This window comes from Astyanax mexicanus, chromosome 21 (assembly GCF_023375975.1).
Source record: "Astyanax mexicanus isolate ESR-SI-001 chromosome 21, AstMex3_surface, whole genome shotgun sequence".
Classification (NCBI taxonomy): Eukaryota; Metazoa; Chordata; class Actinopteri; order Characiformes; family Acestrorhamphidae; genus Astyanax; species Astyanax mexicanus.
Genome location: NC_064428.1, coordinates 39,949,049 through 39,965,913, shown reverse-complemented (window position 1 = coordinate 39,965,913; position 16,865 = coordinate 39,949,049). Strand labels below are relative to the sequence as shown.

The following is a 16,865-nucleotide window of genomic DNA, read 5'->3' as shown; positions in this document are numbered from 1 at the left end:
ACTTGAATACATTAAGCTCACCATTCCCAAAACTATTTGGCTGCAACTCCTTTCGCTTTGCAGCAGCAAATGATTGGAACACTTTTACAAAACACCCACAAACTTCCCATTTTTACTCCTTTTTCTATTTTAAAGCACACAATTAAAAACAGGTGATACTAGACAGACTTGCTCTTGCATTAGATTTGTTCCTTTAAGTCAATAGGCTTATTTGCTTTGTAGAACGATCTGTGCCTGACTTGGCAACGCTGGCATTGTGCTTCATTTTTAAATAAATAAATAGTTTTTTAACCAAGTTGACCTTTAAAAAACAGATTAGACCATCTAAAAGCAAGCTATTTAAAAAAAAACATCTAGAGAAAAATATATAAAACTATACTAATAAGATTGTGGTTTACCAACTCTGTTATTTAACTTGTTCAGATTTCTTTAAATGTTAAGGTAACCAGCTTCCTCAAATAATTTACGTAAATTAAACTTATCCAGGCTTACATAGTGTGTAAAGCTGGGAATAGGTGTTGTTTCTGATTTATTTATGATCATTCTTTGTTGAATTACGTAAGAATATTGCAGTTACAAGAGACATGCCTGTCTTATTTCAAAAGAAAATACTTTTAAGTTAAAAAAACTGAAATTATGTTATTGTTGGTCTTTTTGTTTTCATGAATATTAAAAAATACAATACGAAAACACTTTATCATGATGTTTTTACATGATTTTACCTAATTGAAAACCTCTGGAATATAATCAAGAGAAAGATGGATGAATATTTCAGACATTTCAGAATATTTCAGACATAAATAAATGCTCTAAATGATTAACTGATTTAATTTGTACAAAAATGAAAAAAAGTTAAATCAACCTTTGTTTTATTTGTGTTAACTTATGCTAACTTAAGTTTTCATTGGCCATTACGTTTTCTCAGTTTTTAAGCAAAGGTTTTATAATATTTTAAATACATTCAGTACAATCTAGGCTTACAGTGCAGCCTTATATAAATGTGCACAAATACCCAGAAATATATGAAAACCGCATATCTCCAAAATACTGTAGCAACAATAACCCTGTTATTATAACTCTAAAGAACTGCCAGAGTCAGATAGACATACTATAATGGATATTTACATATTTTACTACTTACAGTACATGGACATAGCATAGAGTATAAATATATACCTACCAACAGAAATATACTGTATGTCCAATACTGTATATGATTTTGTCATTTCTAATGGTAATCACGAATGTAAATTCATTTAAAAACTGAACACATTCAAAAAGTTCAGCTTGGTGAGTTGGATCACGCTTGTATTCCAGCTAAACTCAACAAACTAACTCACAAAAAAACTTATACACCATATACTGGCCAGAATCAAAGATGTTCAACCAGCTGAGCCAGTTTGATTAGTTTGAGCATATCTTTTACCGGTGCTGCTATGTGTTGTACTGGATGAATGCCAGCCTCAAACAAATCATTACACTGTTATTTACATAAGCCCACATGTAATTTACATAACACCCACATCCACTGCTGACATTCATTACATACAAGCATAATTAACAAACACACAGACTGTTCATAATCAGACAGCCGCAGTAAAACTGGTTCTGTTTAAGAGCTAAACATGTCAGGAACGTTCTCCCAGTTAGTACGTTTATTCTTTGATTTTTACCAAATTAAAAACCTCTGGAATATAATCAAGAGAAAAAAGGATGATCACAAGCCATCAAACCACCAAACTGAACTGTTAGATTTTTTGCACCAGGAGTAAAGCAGCATAAAGTTATCCAAAAGCAGTGTTGGGAAGGTTACTTTTAAAATGTAATCCCTTACAGATTACTGATTACATCACTCAAAATGTAATTTGTAACGTAATCAGTTACATTACTTCAAGTGAGTAACGTAATCTGATTACTTTGGATTACTTTAAATATTGTCATTGTTTTAAGCCTGAATGAATGTAACAAATAGATAAACAAATAAAACAGCCTTTTCAATCACTCTATAAAAATACTTATGAAACCATTTCATCAAACAATTTTATAAAACACTTCTATAAATTGATGATAAAACAATTTAAAACCAAACAATGTAACAACAACCGTAAGCTATCTACTTGCAGGTTTGCCACCAGTGTTAATTTTGACAACAAATTTTGATTTAGTCTTAGTTATAGTCTTGTGACGAAAATAGCATTTAGTTTTAGTCACAATTCAGTAATTTAGTCGACTTAGTTTTAGTCGACTTAATGTCATAAGAATATAGTCTACTAAAATTACAGTAAATTTATTCGACTAAAATGTAAAAGGGTGTAAATGTAAATGCTTTTCCATCAGTTCCCTTGAATTATTAACTCTACACTTATACGAAATGAAACGTTTAATAACCACTTGAGTAATATTGTTAATGTTTGAATGTGAAATATATTTATATATGATTTAATGTATATTATTATTATTATTATTGTAGGTGTGTGACTATATATATTTTACATTTAAAATTTTGCTCTAGAAATCAGGTCATAAAACAACTGAATAGTTAAATTATAGTTTAAACAGAGCTGTAGATGCAAAAACAGCTTTTAAATGATCTAGTTTTATCTCCAGCAGTAACCCAGCACACCTACTGTAGCTACAGTCTATAAATGAGATCAAAAACACACGTTCACACACTGTCCTGTAGAGATGCTCTCAGGATGTACAGAGAGACTTCATGAGTTAAAGTGAGAAACTTATGAGAAAGTGCTGTAAGGAACTTTACACAGACTTTTGGGTTCATAGATTTTATTGTTTTATTTTGGATATATTATTGAGTTTCTTTCTGACCTGCTGCTGCTTTAACACTAGCTATATCTTTCCCACTGTGAGACTAAACAGATGATCTGATCTTAATGAGTTAGGGTTCTGTATCAGTTCTGTGTTTTAGTGCACTGCCGAGTTAAACACATCAGCTCATGAAATAACATCAGTATTAAAACGCGGACTCTGGTCTGCAGAAGCTGAAAGATTAGTGGAGTTTTTACCGGAGATGGAGTCGCTCCACACGGTTTACACGTTATCTTGTTTTTCGCGACGTCAAAGGAGAAATATATCGGCCCTCTCTCTCTCTCCCTGCTGAACACTGTGGAGTTAACTTCCAGTCGAGCTCCGTATCGACAGGTTAATTCCCGGGTTTGTAACTGAGCGCGCGGCGCTACTGCAGGAGAGCCGGGTACTGATTGGATGACTACCCCTCTTATCCCGCCTCTCCACCTTCGCTAAAGTAGCAGTGATTGGATCTCTTCCTAACTGGTCCCTACCTTTCACAGAACTAAATCAGTTCTGATTGGATTTCGTCCCTGCCAAACATTTTCGTCTCGTTTTTATTCGTTGACCAAAATGTCAGTTAATTTCGTCTCGTTGTGTGTGCGGAGCCGCTGTCTGCCCCTCCTCCCTGTGTGTGTGTGCAGCGAGACGGGACGAGGGGCAGACAGTTCCCTTTCATATCAGAGCGATTTCACCGCAAAATGTTATTTGCGTTTTGTCAGTTTTGGATTGGAAGAGCAAAAATAGGAAAGTACCGCAATGTAATCCTTTAATTTTAGCAGAGTTACTGTAATCTGATTACCACTTACTGAAGCAGTAACTGTTACGGATTACAGTTACTTATAATTTGTAATCTGATTACGTAACGCCGTTACATGTAATCCGTTACTTCCCAACACTGTCCAAAAGCAGTGTGTAAGACTGGTGGAGGAGAACATGATGATGCCAAGATGCATGAAAAAAAACCTGTGATTAAAAACAAACCAAGGTTATTCCACCAAATATTGATTATTTCTGAACTCTTAAAACTTTATGAATATGAACTTGTTTTCTTTGCATTATTTGAGGTCTGAAAGCTCTGCATCTTTTTTTTTTGTTATTTCAGTCATTTCTCATTTTCTGTAAATAAATGCTCTAAATGATTAAAATATTTTTATTTGGAATTTGGGAATAATGTATAGGAAAAATATATGTCTAATATATGATACTGTTTTTACTTCTTAAAAAATTGTAGCTTCTATTATTAACAGAAAAAAACAAAACAACAACTAAGAACATTTTTTACTAGATAGAACTTATTGTTTATAACTAATAAGACATATATATATATATATATATATATAATCTGTAATTAACCCTAACCCTGATCTGTAACATCGCAAAAAAATGGAGATGCAACATACATAAGCCAACATTAATGCATACATTACATTGAATAGAAATTAATAAAAGCAAAAGAATAGAAACACTTTGTTAATAACCTTGTTACACATATTTAATTACAATTAATCGTGAATTTAGGAAAATATAATCTCAATTATAATATTAACATAAAGACCAGGACTACACATGATATACATGTATATTTATAAGTGTAGAGCAGCATTTCAATACAGTGCACTGCAATGATTTTCATGTTCATATTTTGATGTAAGGTAAATATTTGTTGAACTGCATTTATGTACTGAAGTGATCATAAACAAAGGAATACCGCTATTCAGGTTTTACAAGAATTTACTTCTTTAAATATAGTTTTAAATAAGAATTACACAGGACGACAGAAATGTCTAATAATAATAAGGGGGGTTTCGTGCCTGAGATAAAAAAATGTAAGGTTTAATTAATCAACTATCAGATGAAATGATGTATAAAATATAATCCAAAAGGCACCTGTCTCAGAGAACCCCAACCCCTACCTGTACTGAAGCCTAGATTTTCCACTGAATATGATCCACCCATTTTACGAAAACAAAAACTATTACTAATAACACTATTAATAAAAGGAATATGATAAATACAAGTGTCCTCTTTCTGATTCTCTTATCGATGTACATCATCATGCATCTTAATGCCAGGTTTGAATGGGGTCTCGCCATGTCCTGAAGAAACAACCCCCATTCACAGTGAGGACAGAGTTCCTTCATCTTCTCCCAGACACAGTATCTCAGATTCCCCAGGTGTGTCGCCACATCGATCATGAATCTGGAATCCGGTGCTGGATCCGGAACGTTGTTCTGGGCTCTGTAGATACACAATAAGTGAACCTCAGCACTATTCGTGCACTCACAATAGTGTATGTTTGTGAACGTGAGTGTATGGTGTAGATTTAAAAAATGTTTTACCTCTGCTGCATTGAGCCTAAATCCTGAAAAAGAGAGTAAAAAAACGTATTTGCAAAGTTACAAGCTGATTTTCTTACCAAATCAGTCCAACCAAACCAAGGAGATCCAGTGTGTGATGGCAGGATGTAGCCATGGAACAAAATTTGCAACTACATCCTGCCATCAGACACTGGGTCTCCTGCGATGCTGGAGAAAATGAAACCGAAACTGCACGTGAAGCGTGAAATATATGAACTTTTTAAGCTATCTACAAGGGTAAATTCACACAGTTGGTAAAAGTGGTCCAAATCTGATTTTCTCACCAAATCCAATATTTGTTTTAGGCTGTTCACATTGTCGTTTCAATATGATTCTTGTCTGACACTGGTCTGAATGGTTCACGCTTCACATGAAGTTTCGGTTTCATTTTCTCAAGCATCACAAGAGCTATCAAGGAGATCCAGTTTTTGATGGCAGGATGAAGCCATGGAACAAAATTTACAGCTACATTCTGTCACCATAATTCACAGTACATGGGCTGCATCACTTTATACTTTTTTTATTTAGCCTTTCCAGGTAAAAGTGTGAACTAAGTTCGAATCAACGTATTTGTTCAATTGTATTCTGTACATTTAGTTTGTTAAGCTTTGTTTTGTTCTTTACTTTTGTTCAGTTTCACACTGCAGTTTAGTGATTGAGTGCAATAAAGAACTTTACTTCATCCTGCTGTCATGACCTTTGTAGGCGGAGTCTCCCAATACTTTGCAGAATGGTTTGTAGAATGTCCTCAATTAGGAGAACTGACTTTCCCGTGTTATGCTAAATTCTGCCTCCCTGCAAGAATCTGACTCCCTTCATCAGAAGGAGTTTAACAGATTCCCTTTAGATTTGTTTTATTTCTGTTTATAAGTAAGGGTTAATCTACAGTTACAGTAGATACAGAAGCACCTGCACATCGCCACGAGGAGTCGGATTTCAGCACAACACCTCTTTTTTTTCTTCTTCTATTGTTTAATAGGTGATGATAGCCTGACTTAACATCTTATAGTTAGGTAACCCAATTTCGAACCATCCAAAAAAGCGTTTTTCACATCATGTTTTAGCCGATTTGTACTGAGACCACCTCTTTTGGTTGGACCAAATTTTGGTCCTATGAACACTGAAAGATCTGAAACACCTAGAGGTGTTACTGTTTTACCTCCTGGAACGTGGCTCCATTCTCCCCCAAAACACCTTCCACTGCTCTCGCTCTGAACAAGACAGCCTGTATCCGTTGTTCTTCACTTGTTTCCAGTTCTTCCATTTTTCTATGCTCTTCGTCCTTCAGGGCAGCCACCCTGTTTTCCTCTTCCTCTTTCAGAAACTGGTGCAATGTCTGAAAGTGTTGTCTCATCAGCCTCTCCGTCTCCTGGGCCTGAAACTGTGAAAGGAAGTGTTTTAAATTTAAAATTTACTTAATTTCCTTCCTGAAATTGACTATTTTCATTATTGGACAAACTGACAAGGTTTAAAATTTTAAAATAAAGGAAAATCAGCATCATCCATCAGCAACCGGAGTCTGAGAGAGACAGAGAGAGTACAGTAAGACGTGCTGTTTCTCCATCAGCGGTCAGAGTCTGAGAGAGAGTACAGTAGATCATGCTGCTTTTCCATCTCTATCTTTACTGCCACCGCCCAGCACTATGGTGATTAATTTACAATGTATGCTTTTTTCCTTGTATGACCTGCTGCTGTAGGAATTAACAGGCAGGACAATGGGAGGAGTGCACCTGTAAGATCAAGGTTCATATGTGTTTACTTATTGTAGACCAAATCCCTCAGCAAACCTTAGCAACCACCCAGGAGACTGACTATAGCATTCACAAACTCTAGTACTGTTGTATACCCAGCTGGGAAGCTTTAATAATAACCACCTAGCAGAATAGCAACAACAACCTACACAATTCCTAAGCAAACCATAACAACTACCTGGAAAGCCATAAAAAACATTAAGAAGTATAAAAAAAAACAACCTAGTAACATTAGCTGGGTAATGGGTTTGGTGTAAAAAGTAAAACAGTGTTACTTGAATTCTGCTCTTCAGTCTGGAGTGTCGGGAAGTGCTGTTGTTTAGAGCCTCGTAGAAAACATTCCTCCTCCTCTCCATCGTTTTCCTTTTCTCTTTTCTCTCTTTACCTCAAAGACAGGCAGAACCGTGAAAGACTAAGTCCAGAAGACAGCAGTGTGACAGCACTGTAGACTTTGTAGCCCAGTGTGGCTCCTCCCTCTCTGGGGAAGGTGAATTTAAGAACTGAAGACTTCCTGCTGTGGAAACAGGTTTGACATCATTTCTGATGGACATTGAGAGAAAGATCAAACGATCACAAAATAACGACAAAGGATTATTTAAACAACTCAAGAGACCTCTTGTTAGGGCAACATCAAACAAATAGGTGGTAGGAATAGATAGACTGACAGAAAGATTTGACAGAAAAACATAGAGTTATATCTTAGGCAGAGCTTAGAAGCCCTCAGATGCGTCTGTGATGCTTCTTTTGGGTAGTTAAAACAGACAAACAGCACATCCTCTCTGTCATCTGGTCTGGCTGATCTAGAACAAAACCCTGTTACTGAAGTTAGGTTGGAAGTCTTTAACCCACTTCCACAGCTAGAACTAGAGAAAATTATCTCCTCTTCAAACAGCACAACCTGCATACTTGATGCTGTTCCCACAAAATTATTAAAGCAGGTACTACCAGATATAATTAAACCTCTGTTAATGATAGTAAACTCATCGCTCGCCCTGGGCCATGTACCCAAAGCCTTTAAAACAGCTGTAATTAAACCTCTGATCAAGAAACCAAATCTTGATCCTAGTGTACTGTCTAACTATAGACCTATTTCAAACTTACCCTTTATTTCTAAGATTTTAGAAAAAGCTGTAGCCCAACAACTTTGCTCTTACCTGCAAAGAAACCAGATCTATGAAAAATTTCAAGAGACAGCTTTAGTTAGAATAACAAACGATCTACTTATAGCCGCCGACCAAGGCTGTGTTTCCCTACTCGTACTTCTGGATCTGAGCGCAGCCTTTGATACAATAGATCATACTATCCTTTTAGAAAGACTAGAGAACATGGTCGGTGTAACCGGAACTGCCTTAGCATGGTTTAAATCGTACTTAACCGATCGCTATCAGTTTGTGAGGTTAAATGATATGTCTTCCAGTTATACCAAGGTAAGATATGGAATTCCACAAGGCTCTATATTAGGACCGTTATTATTTACATTATATATGCTCCCACTGGGCAAAGTTATTAGAAAACACAATGTGAATTTTCATTGTTATGCGGATGACACGCAGCTCTTCATATCAGCCAAACCTGATGACAGAGTGAGATTAAAGAAAATCGAGGATTGTGTAGAAGATGTAAAATCATGGATGTCGCACAACTTCCTCCTATTAAATAGTGATAAAACAGAAGTTCTCCTATTAGGCCCCAAAGCTGCTAGAAATAAATTATCAGACTTAATGCTAAATCTGGCTGACTTCTCAGCCACCCCTGGTTCAGCAGCTAAAAACCTTGGAGTTATCATAGATTCAGATCTAGCATTCGATAAACACATATCTAATGTTACTAGAACAGCTTTTCTACACCTCCGTAATATTGCCAAGCTAAGAAATGCCCTATCACTGCATGACGCAGAAAAATTAGTACATGCCTTTATTACCTCAAGGCTAGATTATTGTAATGCGCTACTGTCTGGATGTTCCGGCAGTAACTTAAATAAACTTCAGCTAGTTCAAAATGCTGCAGCCAGGGTCCTTACTAAAACTAGAAAATTTGACCATATTAGTCCAGTACTATCAGCACTGCACTGGCTTCCAGTCAAATTCCGCATAGACTATAAAATTCTCCTGTTAACGTATAAAGCCCCACACGGGCTCGCTCCTGAGTATTTACAAGACCTCATATCCTGTTATGAACCACCGCGATTACTTAGATCTCAGGGTGCTGGTTTATTAGTAGTGCCTAAAATTCAGAGGAGCTCTGCAGGAGGAAGAGCTTTCTCTTATAAAGCGCCTCAACTCTGGAATAATCTCCCCGAATATGTTCGGGACTCAGACACAGTCTCGATCTTTAAGTCTAGACTGAAAACTTACTTGTTTAGTTTAGCTTTTGGTAATTAATGTTTTTCCCTTTAGATAAGGCTGCAGATTCAGGGGTTCATGGACAGAGGAAATTGTGGTAAACTGAGATGCTGGTGCTGTTGTTCTCCCACTGCACACGGTCACTCAGGTTTGTGGACGGTGGAGTGGGTGGATGCCAGTGTTTCAGGGAGCCTCCATGTCTATGTTACCTTCTGGCTCTCTGCCTTTAGTTAGGCTGTTTTATTCAGTTCTGCCGGAGTCATTTGCCACACTCTGATAATGTTTTATATTCTCTGTTTTACATAAATCCAGTCAAAACTAATTCCATCTCTCTGCTCCTCCGAGTTACTGACTGCCCACCTGTCTGACCCGATACCGAGGGATGTTGGACCCTCAGGCTCTCATGTCCTCTGTCTGGCCAGACTGGAAGTTTCTGAAGTCAGCTCTTCTCCATCCACCACCACAGATCAGCTGCTCATCATCCATCTTACTCCATAAGCCATTAGTGGAGCTGCTATACACCTGAGTATATAAAACCTATGTGGATGTATAAAAGACTTTTTAAATTTTAATTTAAAAGCAGTTTGACCAGTGGTAGGATGGTCCCCCCTTTAATGTGAGTCTTGGTCCTCCCAAGGTTTCTTCCTCCTCCTGCAGCTCTGAGGGAGTTTTTCACTGGGGGTTCTGTATTCTGTATTTTCTATGTTTAATGTTTTGCCTAATTGTTTGTCCTGTAATCATGTTTCTGTAAAGCTGCTTTGTGCCAACACCTGTTGTAAAAAGCGCTATACAAATAAATTAGATTTGATTTTACAAAACACCCACAAACTTCCAATTTTTACATCTTTTTCTACTTTTAAGCACACAATTAAAAAGTGATACTATACAATTAAAGGTGATACTAGACAGACTTGCTCTTGCATTAGATTTGTTCCTTTAAGTCAATCGGCTTGTTTGCTTTGCAGAACGATCTGTGCCTGACTTGGCACCGTTGGCATTGTGCTTCATTTTTAAATAAATAAATAGTTTTTTAACCAAGTTGACCTTTAAAAAACAGATTAGACCATCTAAAAGCAAGCTATTTAAAAAAAACATCTAGAGAAAAATATATAAAACTATACTAATAAGATAGCTGGTTTACCAACTCTGTTATTTAACTTGTTCAGATTTCTTTCTTGTTACGGGAACCAGCTTCCTCAAATAATTTACGTAAATCCAGGCTTACATAATACATAGTACATAGTGTGTAAAGCTGGGAATAGGTGTTGTTTCTGAACAATTTATGATTATTCTTTGTTGAATTACGTAAGAATATTGCAGTTACAAGAAACATGCCTGTCTTATTTCAAAAGTAAATACTTTTAAGTTAAAATAAAACACAAATTATGTTATTGTTGGTCGTTTTTTTTTGTGAATATTTAAAAATACAATATGAAAACACTTTATTATCATGTTTTTACATGATTTCACCAAATTGAAAACCTCTGGAATATAATCAAGAGGAAGATGGATGATCACAAACCATCAAACCAAACTGAATATTTCAGACATTTCTCATTTTCTGTAAATAAATGCTCTAAATGAGAATATTTTTATTTGGAATTTGGGAGAAATGTTGTCTGTAGTTTATAGAATAAAACAACAACGTTCATTTTACTCAAACAAAAACCTATAAATAGCAAATAGGTTTAGAGAAACTGATTCAATTGTACAAAAATAAAAAAAAAAATTTTATTTGTGTTAACTTTTTTTAAGTTATGCTAACTTAAGTTTTCATTGGCCATTACGTTTTCTCAGTTTTTAAGGAATGGTTTTCTAATATTTTATAAATACATTCAATACAATCTAGGCTTACAGTGCAGCCTAATATAAATGTGCACAAATACTCAACAATATATGAAAACCTCATATCTCCAAAATACTGTAGCAACAATAACCCTGTTATTATAACTCTAAAGAACTGAACAAGTCAGATAAACATACTATAATGGATATTTACGTATTTTAACTACTTACAGTACATGGACAGTATACAGTATATATGTACCTCACAACAGAAATATACTGTATATGGATTTGCCATTTCCAATGGTAATCACAGATGTAAATGTCTATGAACTTACATCACAGATGTAAGTTCATAGACAACTATGAACAATGAACACTGAACAACCAGTAAAACTGGTTGTGTTTAGCAATTTATTCTTTGATTTGACCAAATTAAAAACCTCTGGAATATAATCAAGAGGAAGATGGATGATCACAAACCATCAAACCACCAAACTGAACTGCTTGAATTTTTGCACCAGGAGTAAAGCAGCATAAAGTTATCCAAAAGCAGTGTGTAAGACTGGTGGAGGAGAGAACATGATGACAAGATGCATGAAAAAAAACTGTGATTAAAAACCAACCAGGGTTATTCCACCAAATATTGATTTCTGAACTCTTAAAACTTTATGAATATGAACTTGTTTTCTTTGCATTATTTAAGGTCTGAAAGCTCTGCATCTTTTTTTGTTATTTCAGCCATTTCTCATTTTCTGCAAATAAATGCTCTAAATGAGAATATTTTTATTTGGAATTTGGGAATAATGTAAAGTAAAATATATGTATGTATATGTCTAATATATGATACTGTCATTTCCAATGGTAATCACAGCTTAAAATAATTTTACTTTTTAAAATATTGTAGCTTCTATTATTAACAGAAAAATCAAAACAACAACTAAGAACATTTTACTAGATAGAACTTCATATTTATAACTAATAAGATATATGTATGTATATATATATATATATATATATATATATATATATATATATATATATATATATATATATATATATATATATATCTGTAATTAATCTCCATGCAATGTTACAGATTAATTACAGATATATATATATATATATATATATATATATATATATATATATATATATATATATATATATATATATATATATATATATATATATATATCTGTAATTAATCTGTAACATTGCATGGAGATTCAACATACAGAAACCAACATTAAATTATACTTTACATTGAATAGAAATTAATAAAAGCAAAAGAATAGAAACACTTTGTTAATAACCTTGTTACACATATTTAATTACAATTAATCGTGAATTTAGGAAAATATAATCTCAATTATAATATTAACATAAAGACCAGGACTACACATGATATACATGTATATTTATAAGTGTAGAGCAGCATTTCAATACAGTGCACTGCAATGATTTTCATGTTCATATTTTGATGTAAGGTAAATATTTGTTGAACTGTATTTATGTACTGAAGTGATCATAAACAAAGGAATACCGCTATTCAGTTTTTACAAGAATTTACTTCTTTAAATATAGTTTTAAATAAGAATTACACAGGGGTCACATTGTGTGTGATGGGGTTGAACTAAAAAAACAAATCAGTGAGAAAGAAGACAGAAATGTCTAATAATAATAAGGGGGGTTTCGTACCTGAGATGGAAAAATGTAAGGTTTAACTAATCAACTATCAGATGAAATGATGTATAAAATATAATCCAAAAGGCACCTGTCTCAGAGAACCAACCCCTACCTGTACTGAAGCCTAGATTTTCCACTGAATATGATCCACCCATATTACGAAAACAAAAACTATTACTAATAACACTATTAATAAAAGGAATATGATAAATACAAGTGTCCTCTTTCTTATTCTCTTATCCATGTACATCATCATGCATCTTAATGCCAGGTTTGAATGGGGTCTCGCCATGTCCTGACGAAATAACTCCCGTTCACAGTGAGGACAGAGTTCCTTCATCTTCTCCCAGACACAGTATCTCAGATTCCCCAGGTGTGTCGCCACATCGATCATGAATCTGGAATCCGGTGCTGGATCTGGAACCTTGAGAGTAAAAGAGAGTAAAAAAACGTATTTGCAAAGTTTCAAGCTATCTACAAGCTTAAGTTCACACAGTAGGTAAAAGTGGTCCAAATTTGATTTTTGCTTTAGGCTGTTCACACTCTCGTTTTAATGTGATTCTTGTCAGACACTGGTCTAAACAGTTCAAGCTTCACGTGAAGTTTCGGTTTCATTTTCTCCAGCATCCCAAGGGCTATCAAGGAGATCCAGGGTGTGATGGCAGGATGAAGCCATGGAACAAAATTTGCAGCTACATTCTGTCACCATCATTTACAGTACATGGGCTGCATCACCTTATACTTTTTTTATTTAGCCTTTCCAGGTAAAAGTGTGAACTAAGTTCGAATCAACGTATTTGTTAAATTGTATTCTGTACATTTCGTTTGTTAAGTTTTGTTTTGTTCTTTACTTTTGTTCAGTTTCACACTGCAGTTTAGTGATTGAGTGCAATAAAGAACTTTACTATATCCTGCTGTCATGACCTTTGTAGGCGGAGTCTCCCAATACTTTGTAGAATGGTTTGTAGAATGTCCTCAATTAGAAGAAATTGACGTTCCAGGTGTTATGCTAAATTCTGCCTCCCTGCCAGAATCTGACTCCCTTCATAAGAAAGAGTGTAACAGATTCCCCTCTGATTTGTTTTATTTCTGTTTATAAGTAAGGGTTAATCTACAGTTACAGTAGATACAGAAGCACCTGCACATCGCCACGAGGAGTCGGATTTCAGCACAACACCTCTTTTTTTTCTTCTTCTATTGTTTAATAGGTGATGATAGCCTGACTTAACATCTTATAGTTAGGTAACCCAATTTCGAACCATCCAAAAAAGCGTTTTTCACATCATGTTTTAGCTGATTTGTACTGAGACCACCTCTTTTGGTTGGACCAAATTTATCCTATGAACACTGAAAGATCTGAAACACCTAGAGGTGTTACTGTTTTACCTCCTGGAATGTGGCTCCATTATCCCCAAAATCACCTTCCACTGCTCTCGCTCTGAACAAGACAGCCTGTTTCCATTGTTCTTCACTTGTTTCCAGTTCTTCCATTTTTCTATGCTCTTCGTCCTTCAGGGCAGCCACCCTGTTTTCCTCTTCCTCTTTCAGAAACTGGTGCAACGTCTGAAAGTGTTGTCTCATCAGCCTCTCCGTCTCCTGGGCCTGAAACTGTGAAAGGAAGTGTTTGAAATGTAAAATTTCCTTCCTGAAATTGCATATGTTCATTATTGGACAAACTGACAAGGTTTAAAGTTTTAAAATAAAGGAAAATCAGCATCATCCATCAGCAACCGGAGTCTGAGAGAGACAGAGAGAGTACAGTAAGACGTGCTGTTTCTCCATCAGCGGTCAGAGTCTGAGAGAGAGTACAGTAGATCATGCTGCTTTTCCATCTCTATCTTTACTGCCACTGCCCAGCACTATGGTGATTAATTTACAATGTATGCTTTTTCCTTGTATGACCTGCTGCTGTAGGAATTAACAGGCAGGACAATGGGAGGAGTGCACCTGTAAGATCAAGGTTCATATGTGTTTACTTATTGTAGACCAAATCCCTCAGCAAACCTTAGCAACCACCCAGGAGACTGACTATAGCATTCACAAACTCTAGTACTGTTGTATACCCACGTGGGAAGCTTTAATAATAACCACCTAGCAGAATAGCAACAACAACCTACACAATTCCTAAGCAAACCATAACAACTACCTGGAAAGTCATAAAAAACATTAAGAAGTATAAAAAAACAACCTAGTAACATTAGCTGGGTAATGGGTTTAGTGTAAAAAGTAAAACAGTGTTACTTGAATTCTGCTCTTCAGTCTGGAGTGTCGGGAAGTGCTGTTGTTTAGAGCCTCGTAGAAAACATTCCTTCTTCTCTCCATCGTTTTCCTTTTCTCTTTTCTCTCTTTACCTCAAAGACAGGCAGAACCGTGAAAGACTAAGTCCAGAAGACAGCAGTGTGACAGCACTGCAGACTTTGTAGCCAATGTGGCTCCTCCCTCTCTGGGGAAGGTGAATTTAACGGGTGTAAAAGATTCAGACTTCCTGCTGTGGAAACAGGTTTGACATCATTTCTGATGGACCTTGAGAGATAGATCAAAAGATCACAAAATAACGACAGAAGATAATTTAAACAACTTAAGAGACCTCTTGTTAGAGCAACATCAAACAAATAGGGGGTAGGAAAAGATATACTGATAGAAAGATTTGACAGAAAAGCATAGAGTTATATCTTAGGCAGAGCTTAGAAGCCCTTGCCCAACTGTCTCAATCTCATCTTGTATCCAGGATAGAGGCTCCAACAGGGTACTAGAACTTCTTTTTGAGTAAGAGACTAAGTAAAGGACAGTAAATGTAGATTAAACAAAAAAGAAAGGAAGAATAAAGAACAAGAGAGTGGGACACTGATTCTCTGATTTTAATGTACATGCAAAGACGCATTGAATTTTACTGATGATTTCCAGTCAATCCACCAGGGGGAAGCAACTGCATACATAATAAAATACCCATGTGCCCAATCCCTCCAGAAGTTAAAGTCCTATAAATTGTGAGGAAGGCTCTCCGTGAGTATGTATGAACCCTGTCCCTGGCTCTAGTACCATGTTGGCACATCTATCCTGGATTCAAGATGGGATGTGGATGTTCTGGAGATGTTCTGACCCAGTTTTTGTCTAGAACGCCAAAGTTTGTGCCTCAAAGGGTCTCATATTCTTACCATTTTTCATTTTCTTTGAGAAATGACTGTTCGCTTTCCGCCTAATATATCAATATATCCACCCCAATTACAGGATCCACTGAAACTAGATCATAAATTGTCTCACTTAAACTAGCAGTGGTTCTAATGTTATGGCTGATTGGAATGTATATTGATTTATACTGAGAATTCCCAGTCAGTCCACCAGAGGGCACCTCCTGCATTGTGATTCATGATAAAGTGACCCTATAGACTAGAGCCACATGTTCATATTTTAAAATGCTACAAATAATGAATTTTATAGAAATGGCACTTTGATTAAAATAAAATTATTTTCAAAAGCACAATAGTGTAAAATAATAACATGCATGCAAAATGCATATCGTCACTGTCCAATGAAAAACAAGTATCGCCATTTTTGTCCATTTTTATTGTACTACATATTTTGAAAAGTCAAACTGTCCTTTACAACAATAGAAAGAACTAAAAATCACCTGAAATAAACTCTTTTTACATTAAATTTCACTGTATGTCAAAAGGTTTTTTCTCTCTCCTGTAAAGTTGCTGTTTTTCACTGGACATTGGATATATAAGCTTTGTTTAAAGCTTTACAAAATTAAATAATATGTAATATATAAAGTTAAAGTAATTGTTCTTGGTGTTTAAACACATTCAATTCATTTAGTAAATGAAACATACATTCCCTTCTAATTTAAATAAAATAAAATAATTTTAATAAATTTAAATTAAAATAGAATGTTATGCATTTTTATTGCAAATACTGTTTTCCATCTACACGCCTGTTTTACATTACTCTATGTTGGACACGCCCACTTTCTCACGCCCCCAGTTCGGTCTGATTACTCCACCATATGATGGACAAGCCCTCATTGCCACGCTCTCAGTCTTGTCTGTCACGCCCCCTTATTATAGCCACGCCCCTCTCTATGTTTTACACTACCCTGTGAAGGACGAGCCCTCTTGCCACGCTTCCAGCGC

General features: G+C 35.5%; 1 protein-coding gene across 2 annotated transcripts; it reads right to left on the bottom strand.

The window, feature by feature from the left end:
* Window positions 1–6,261: 6,261 nt before the first annotated feature.
* Window positions 6,262–15,147, bottom strand: LOC103023880 (uncharacterized). Of its 2 annotated transcripts, none has more exons than XM_049469660.1 (2): window positions 14,974–15,147; window positions 6,262–6,546 (listed from the first exon to the last, which is right to left on the bottom strand). In XM_049469660.1, exons 1-2 carry the CDS (start codon window positions 15,052–15,054, stop codon window positions 6,313–6,315), a joined length of 315 nt encoding a protein of 104 aa, XP_049325617.1. In that variant the 5' UTR covers window positions 15,055–15,147; the 3' UTR covers window positions 6,262–6,312. The 2 variants fall into 2 exon arrangements, with proteins under 2 accessions (XP_049325617.1, XP_049325616.1); XM_049469659.1 differs by lacking the exon at window positions 14,974–15,147 and adding an exon at window positions 7,192–7,381 and having other exon boundaries at window positions 6,298–6,546.
* Between the last annotated feature and the right edge of the window lie 1,718 nt (window positions 15,148–16,865).

Bases quoted from the DNA above. Each gene is read 5' to 3' on its own strand.
- LOC103023880 (XM_049469660.1), bottom strand. From the start codon at position 15,054: ATGGAGAGAAGAAGGAATGTTTTCTACGAGGCTCTAAACAACAGCACT. The intron at 6,547-14,973 runs GTAACACTGTTT...TTCCTTTCACAG, and splicing joins GACTGAAGAGCAGAATTCAA to TTTCAGGCCCAGGAGACGGA.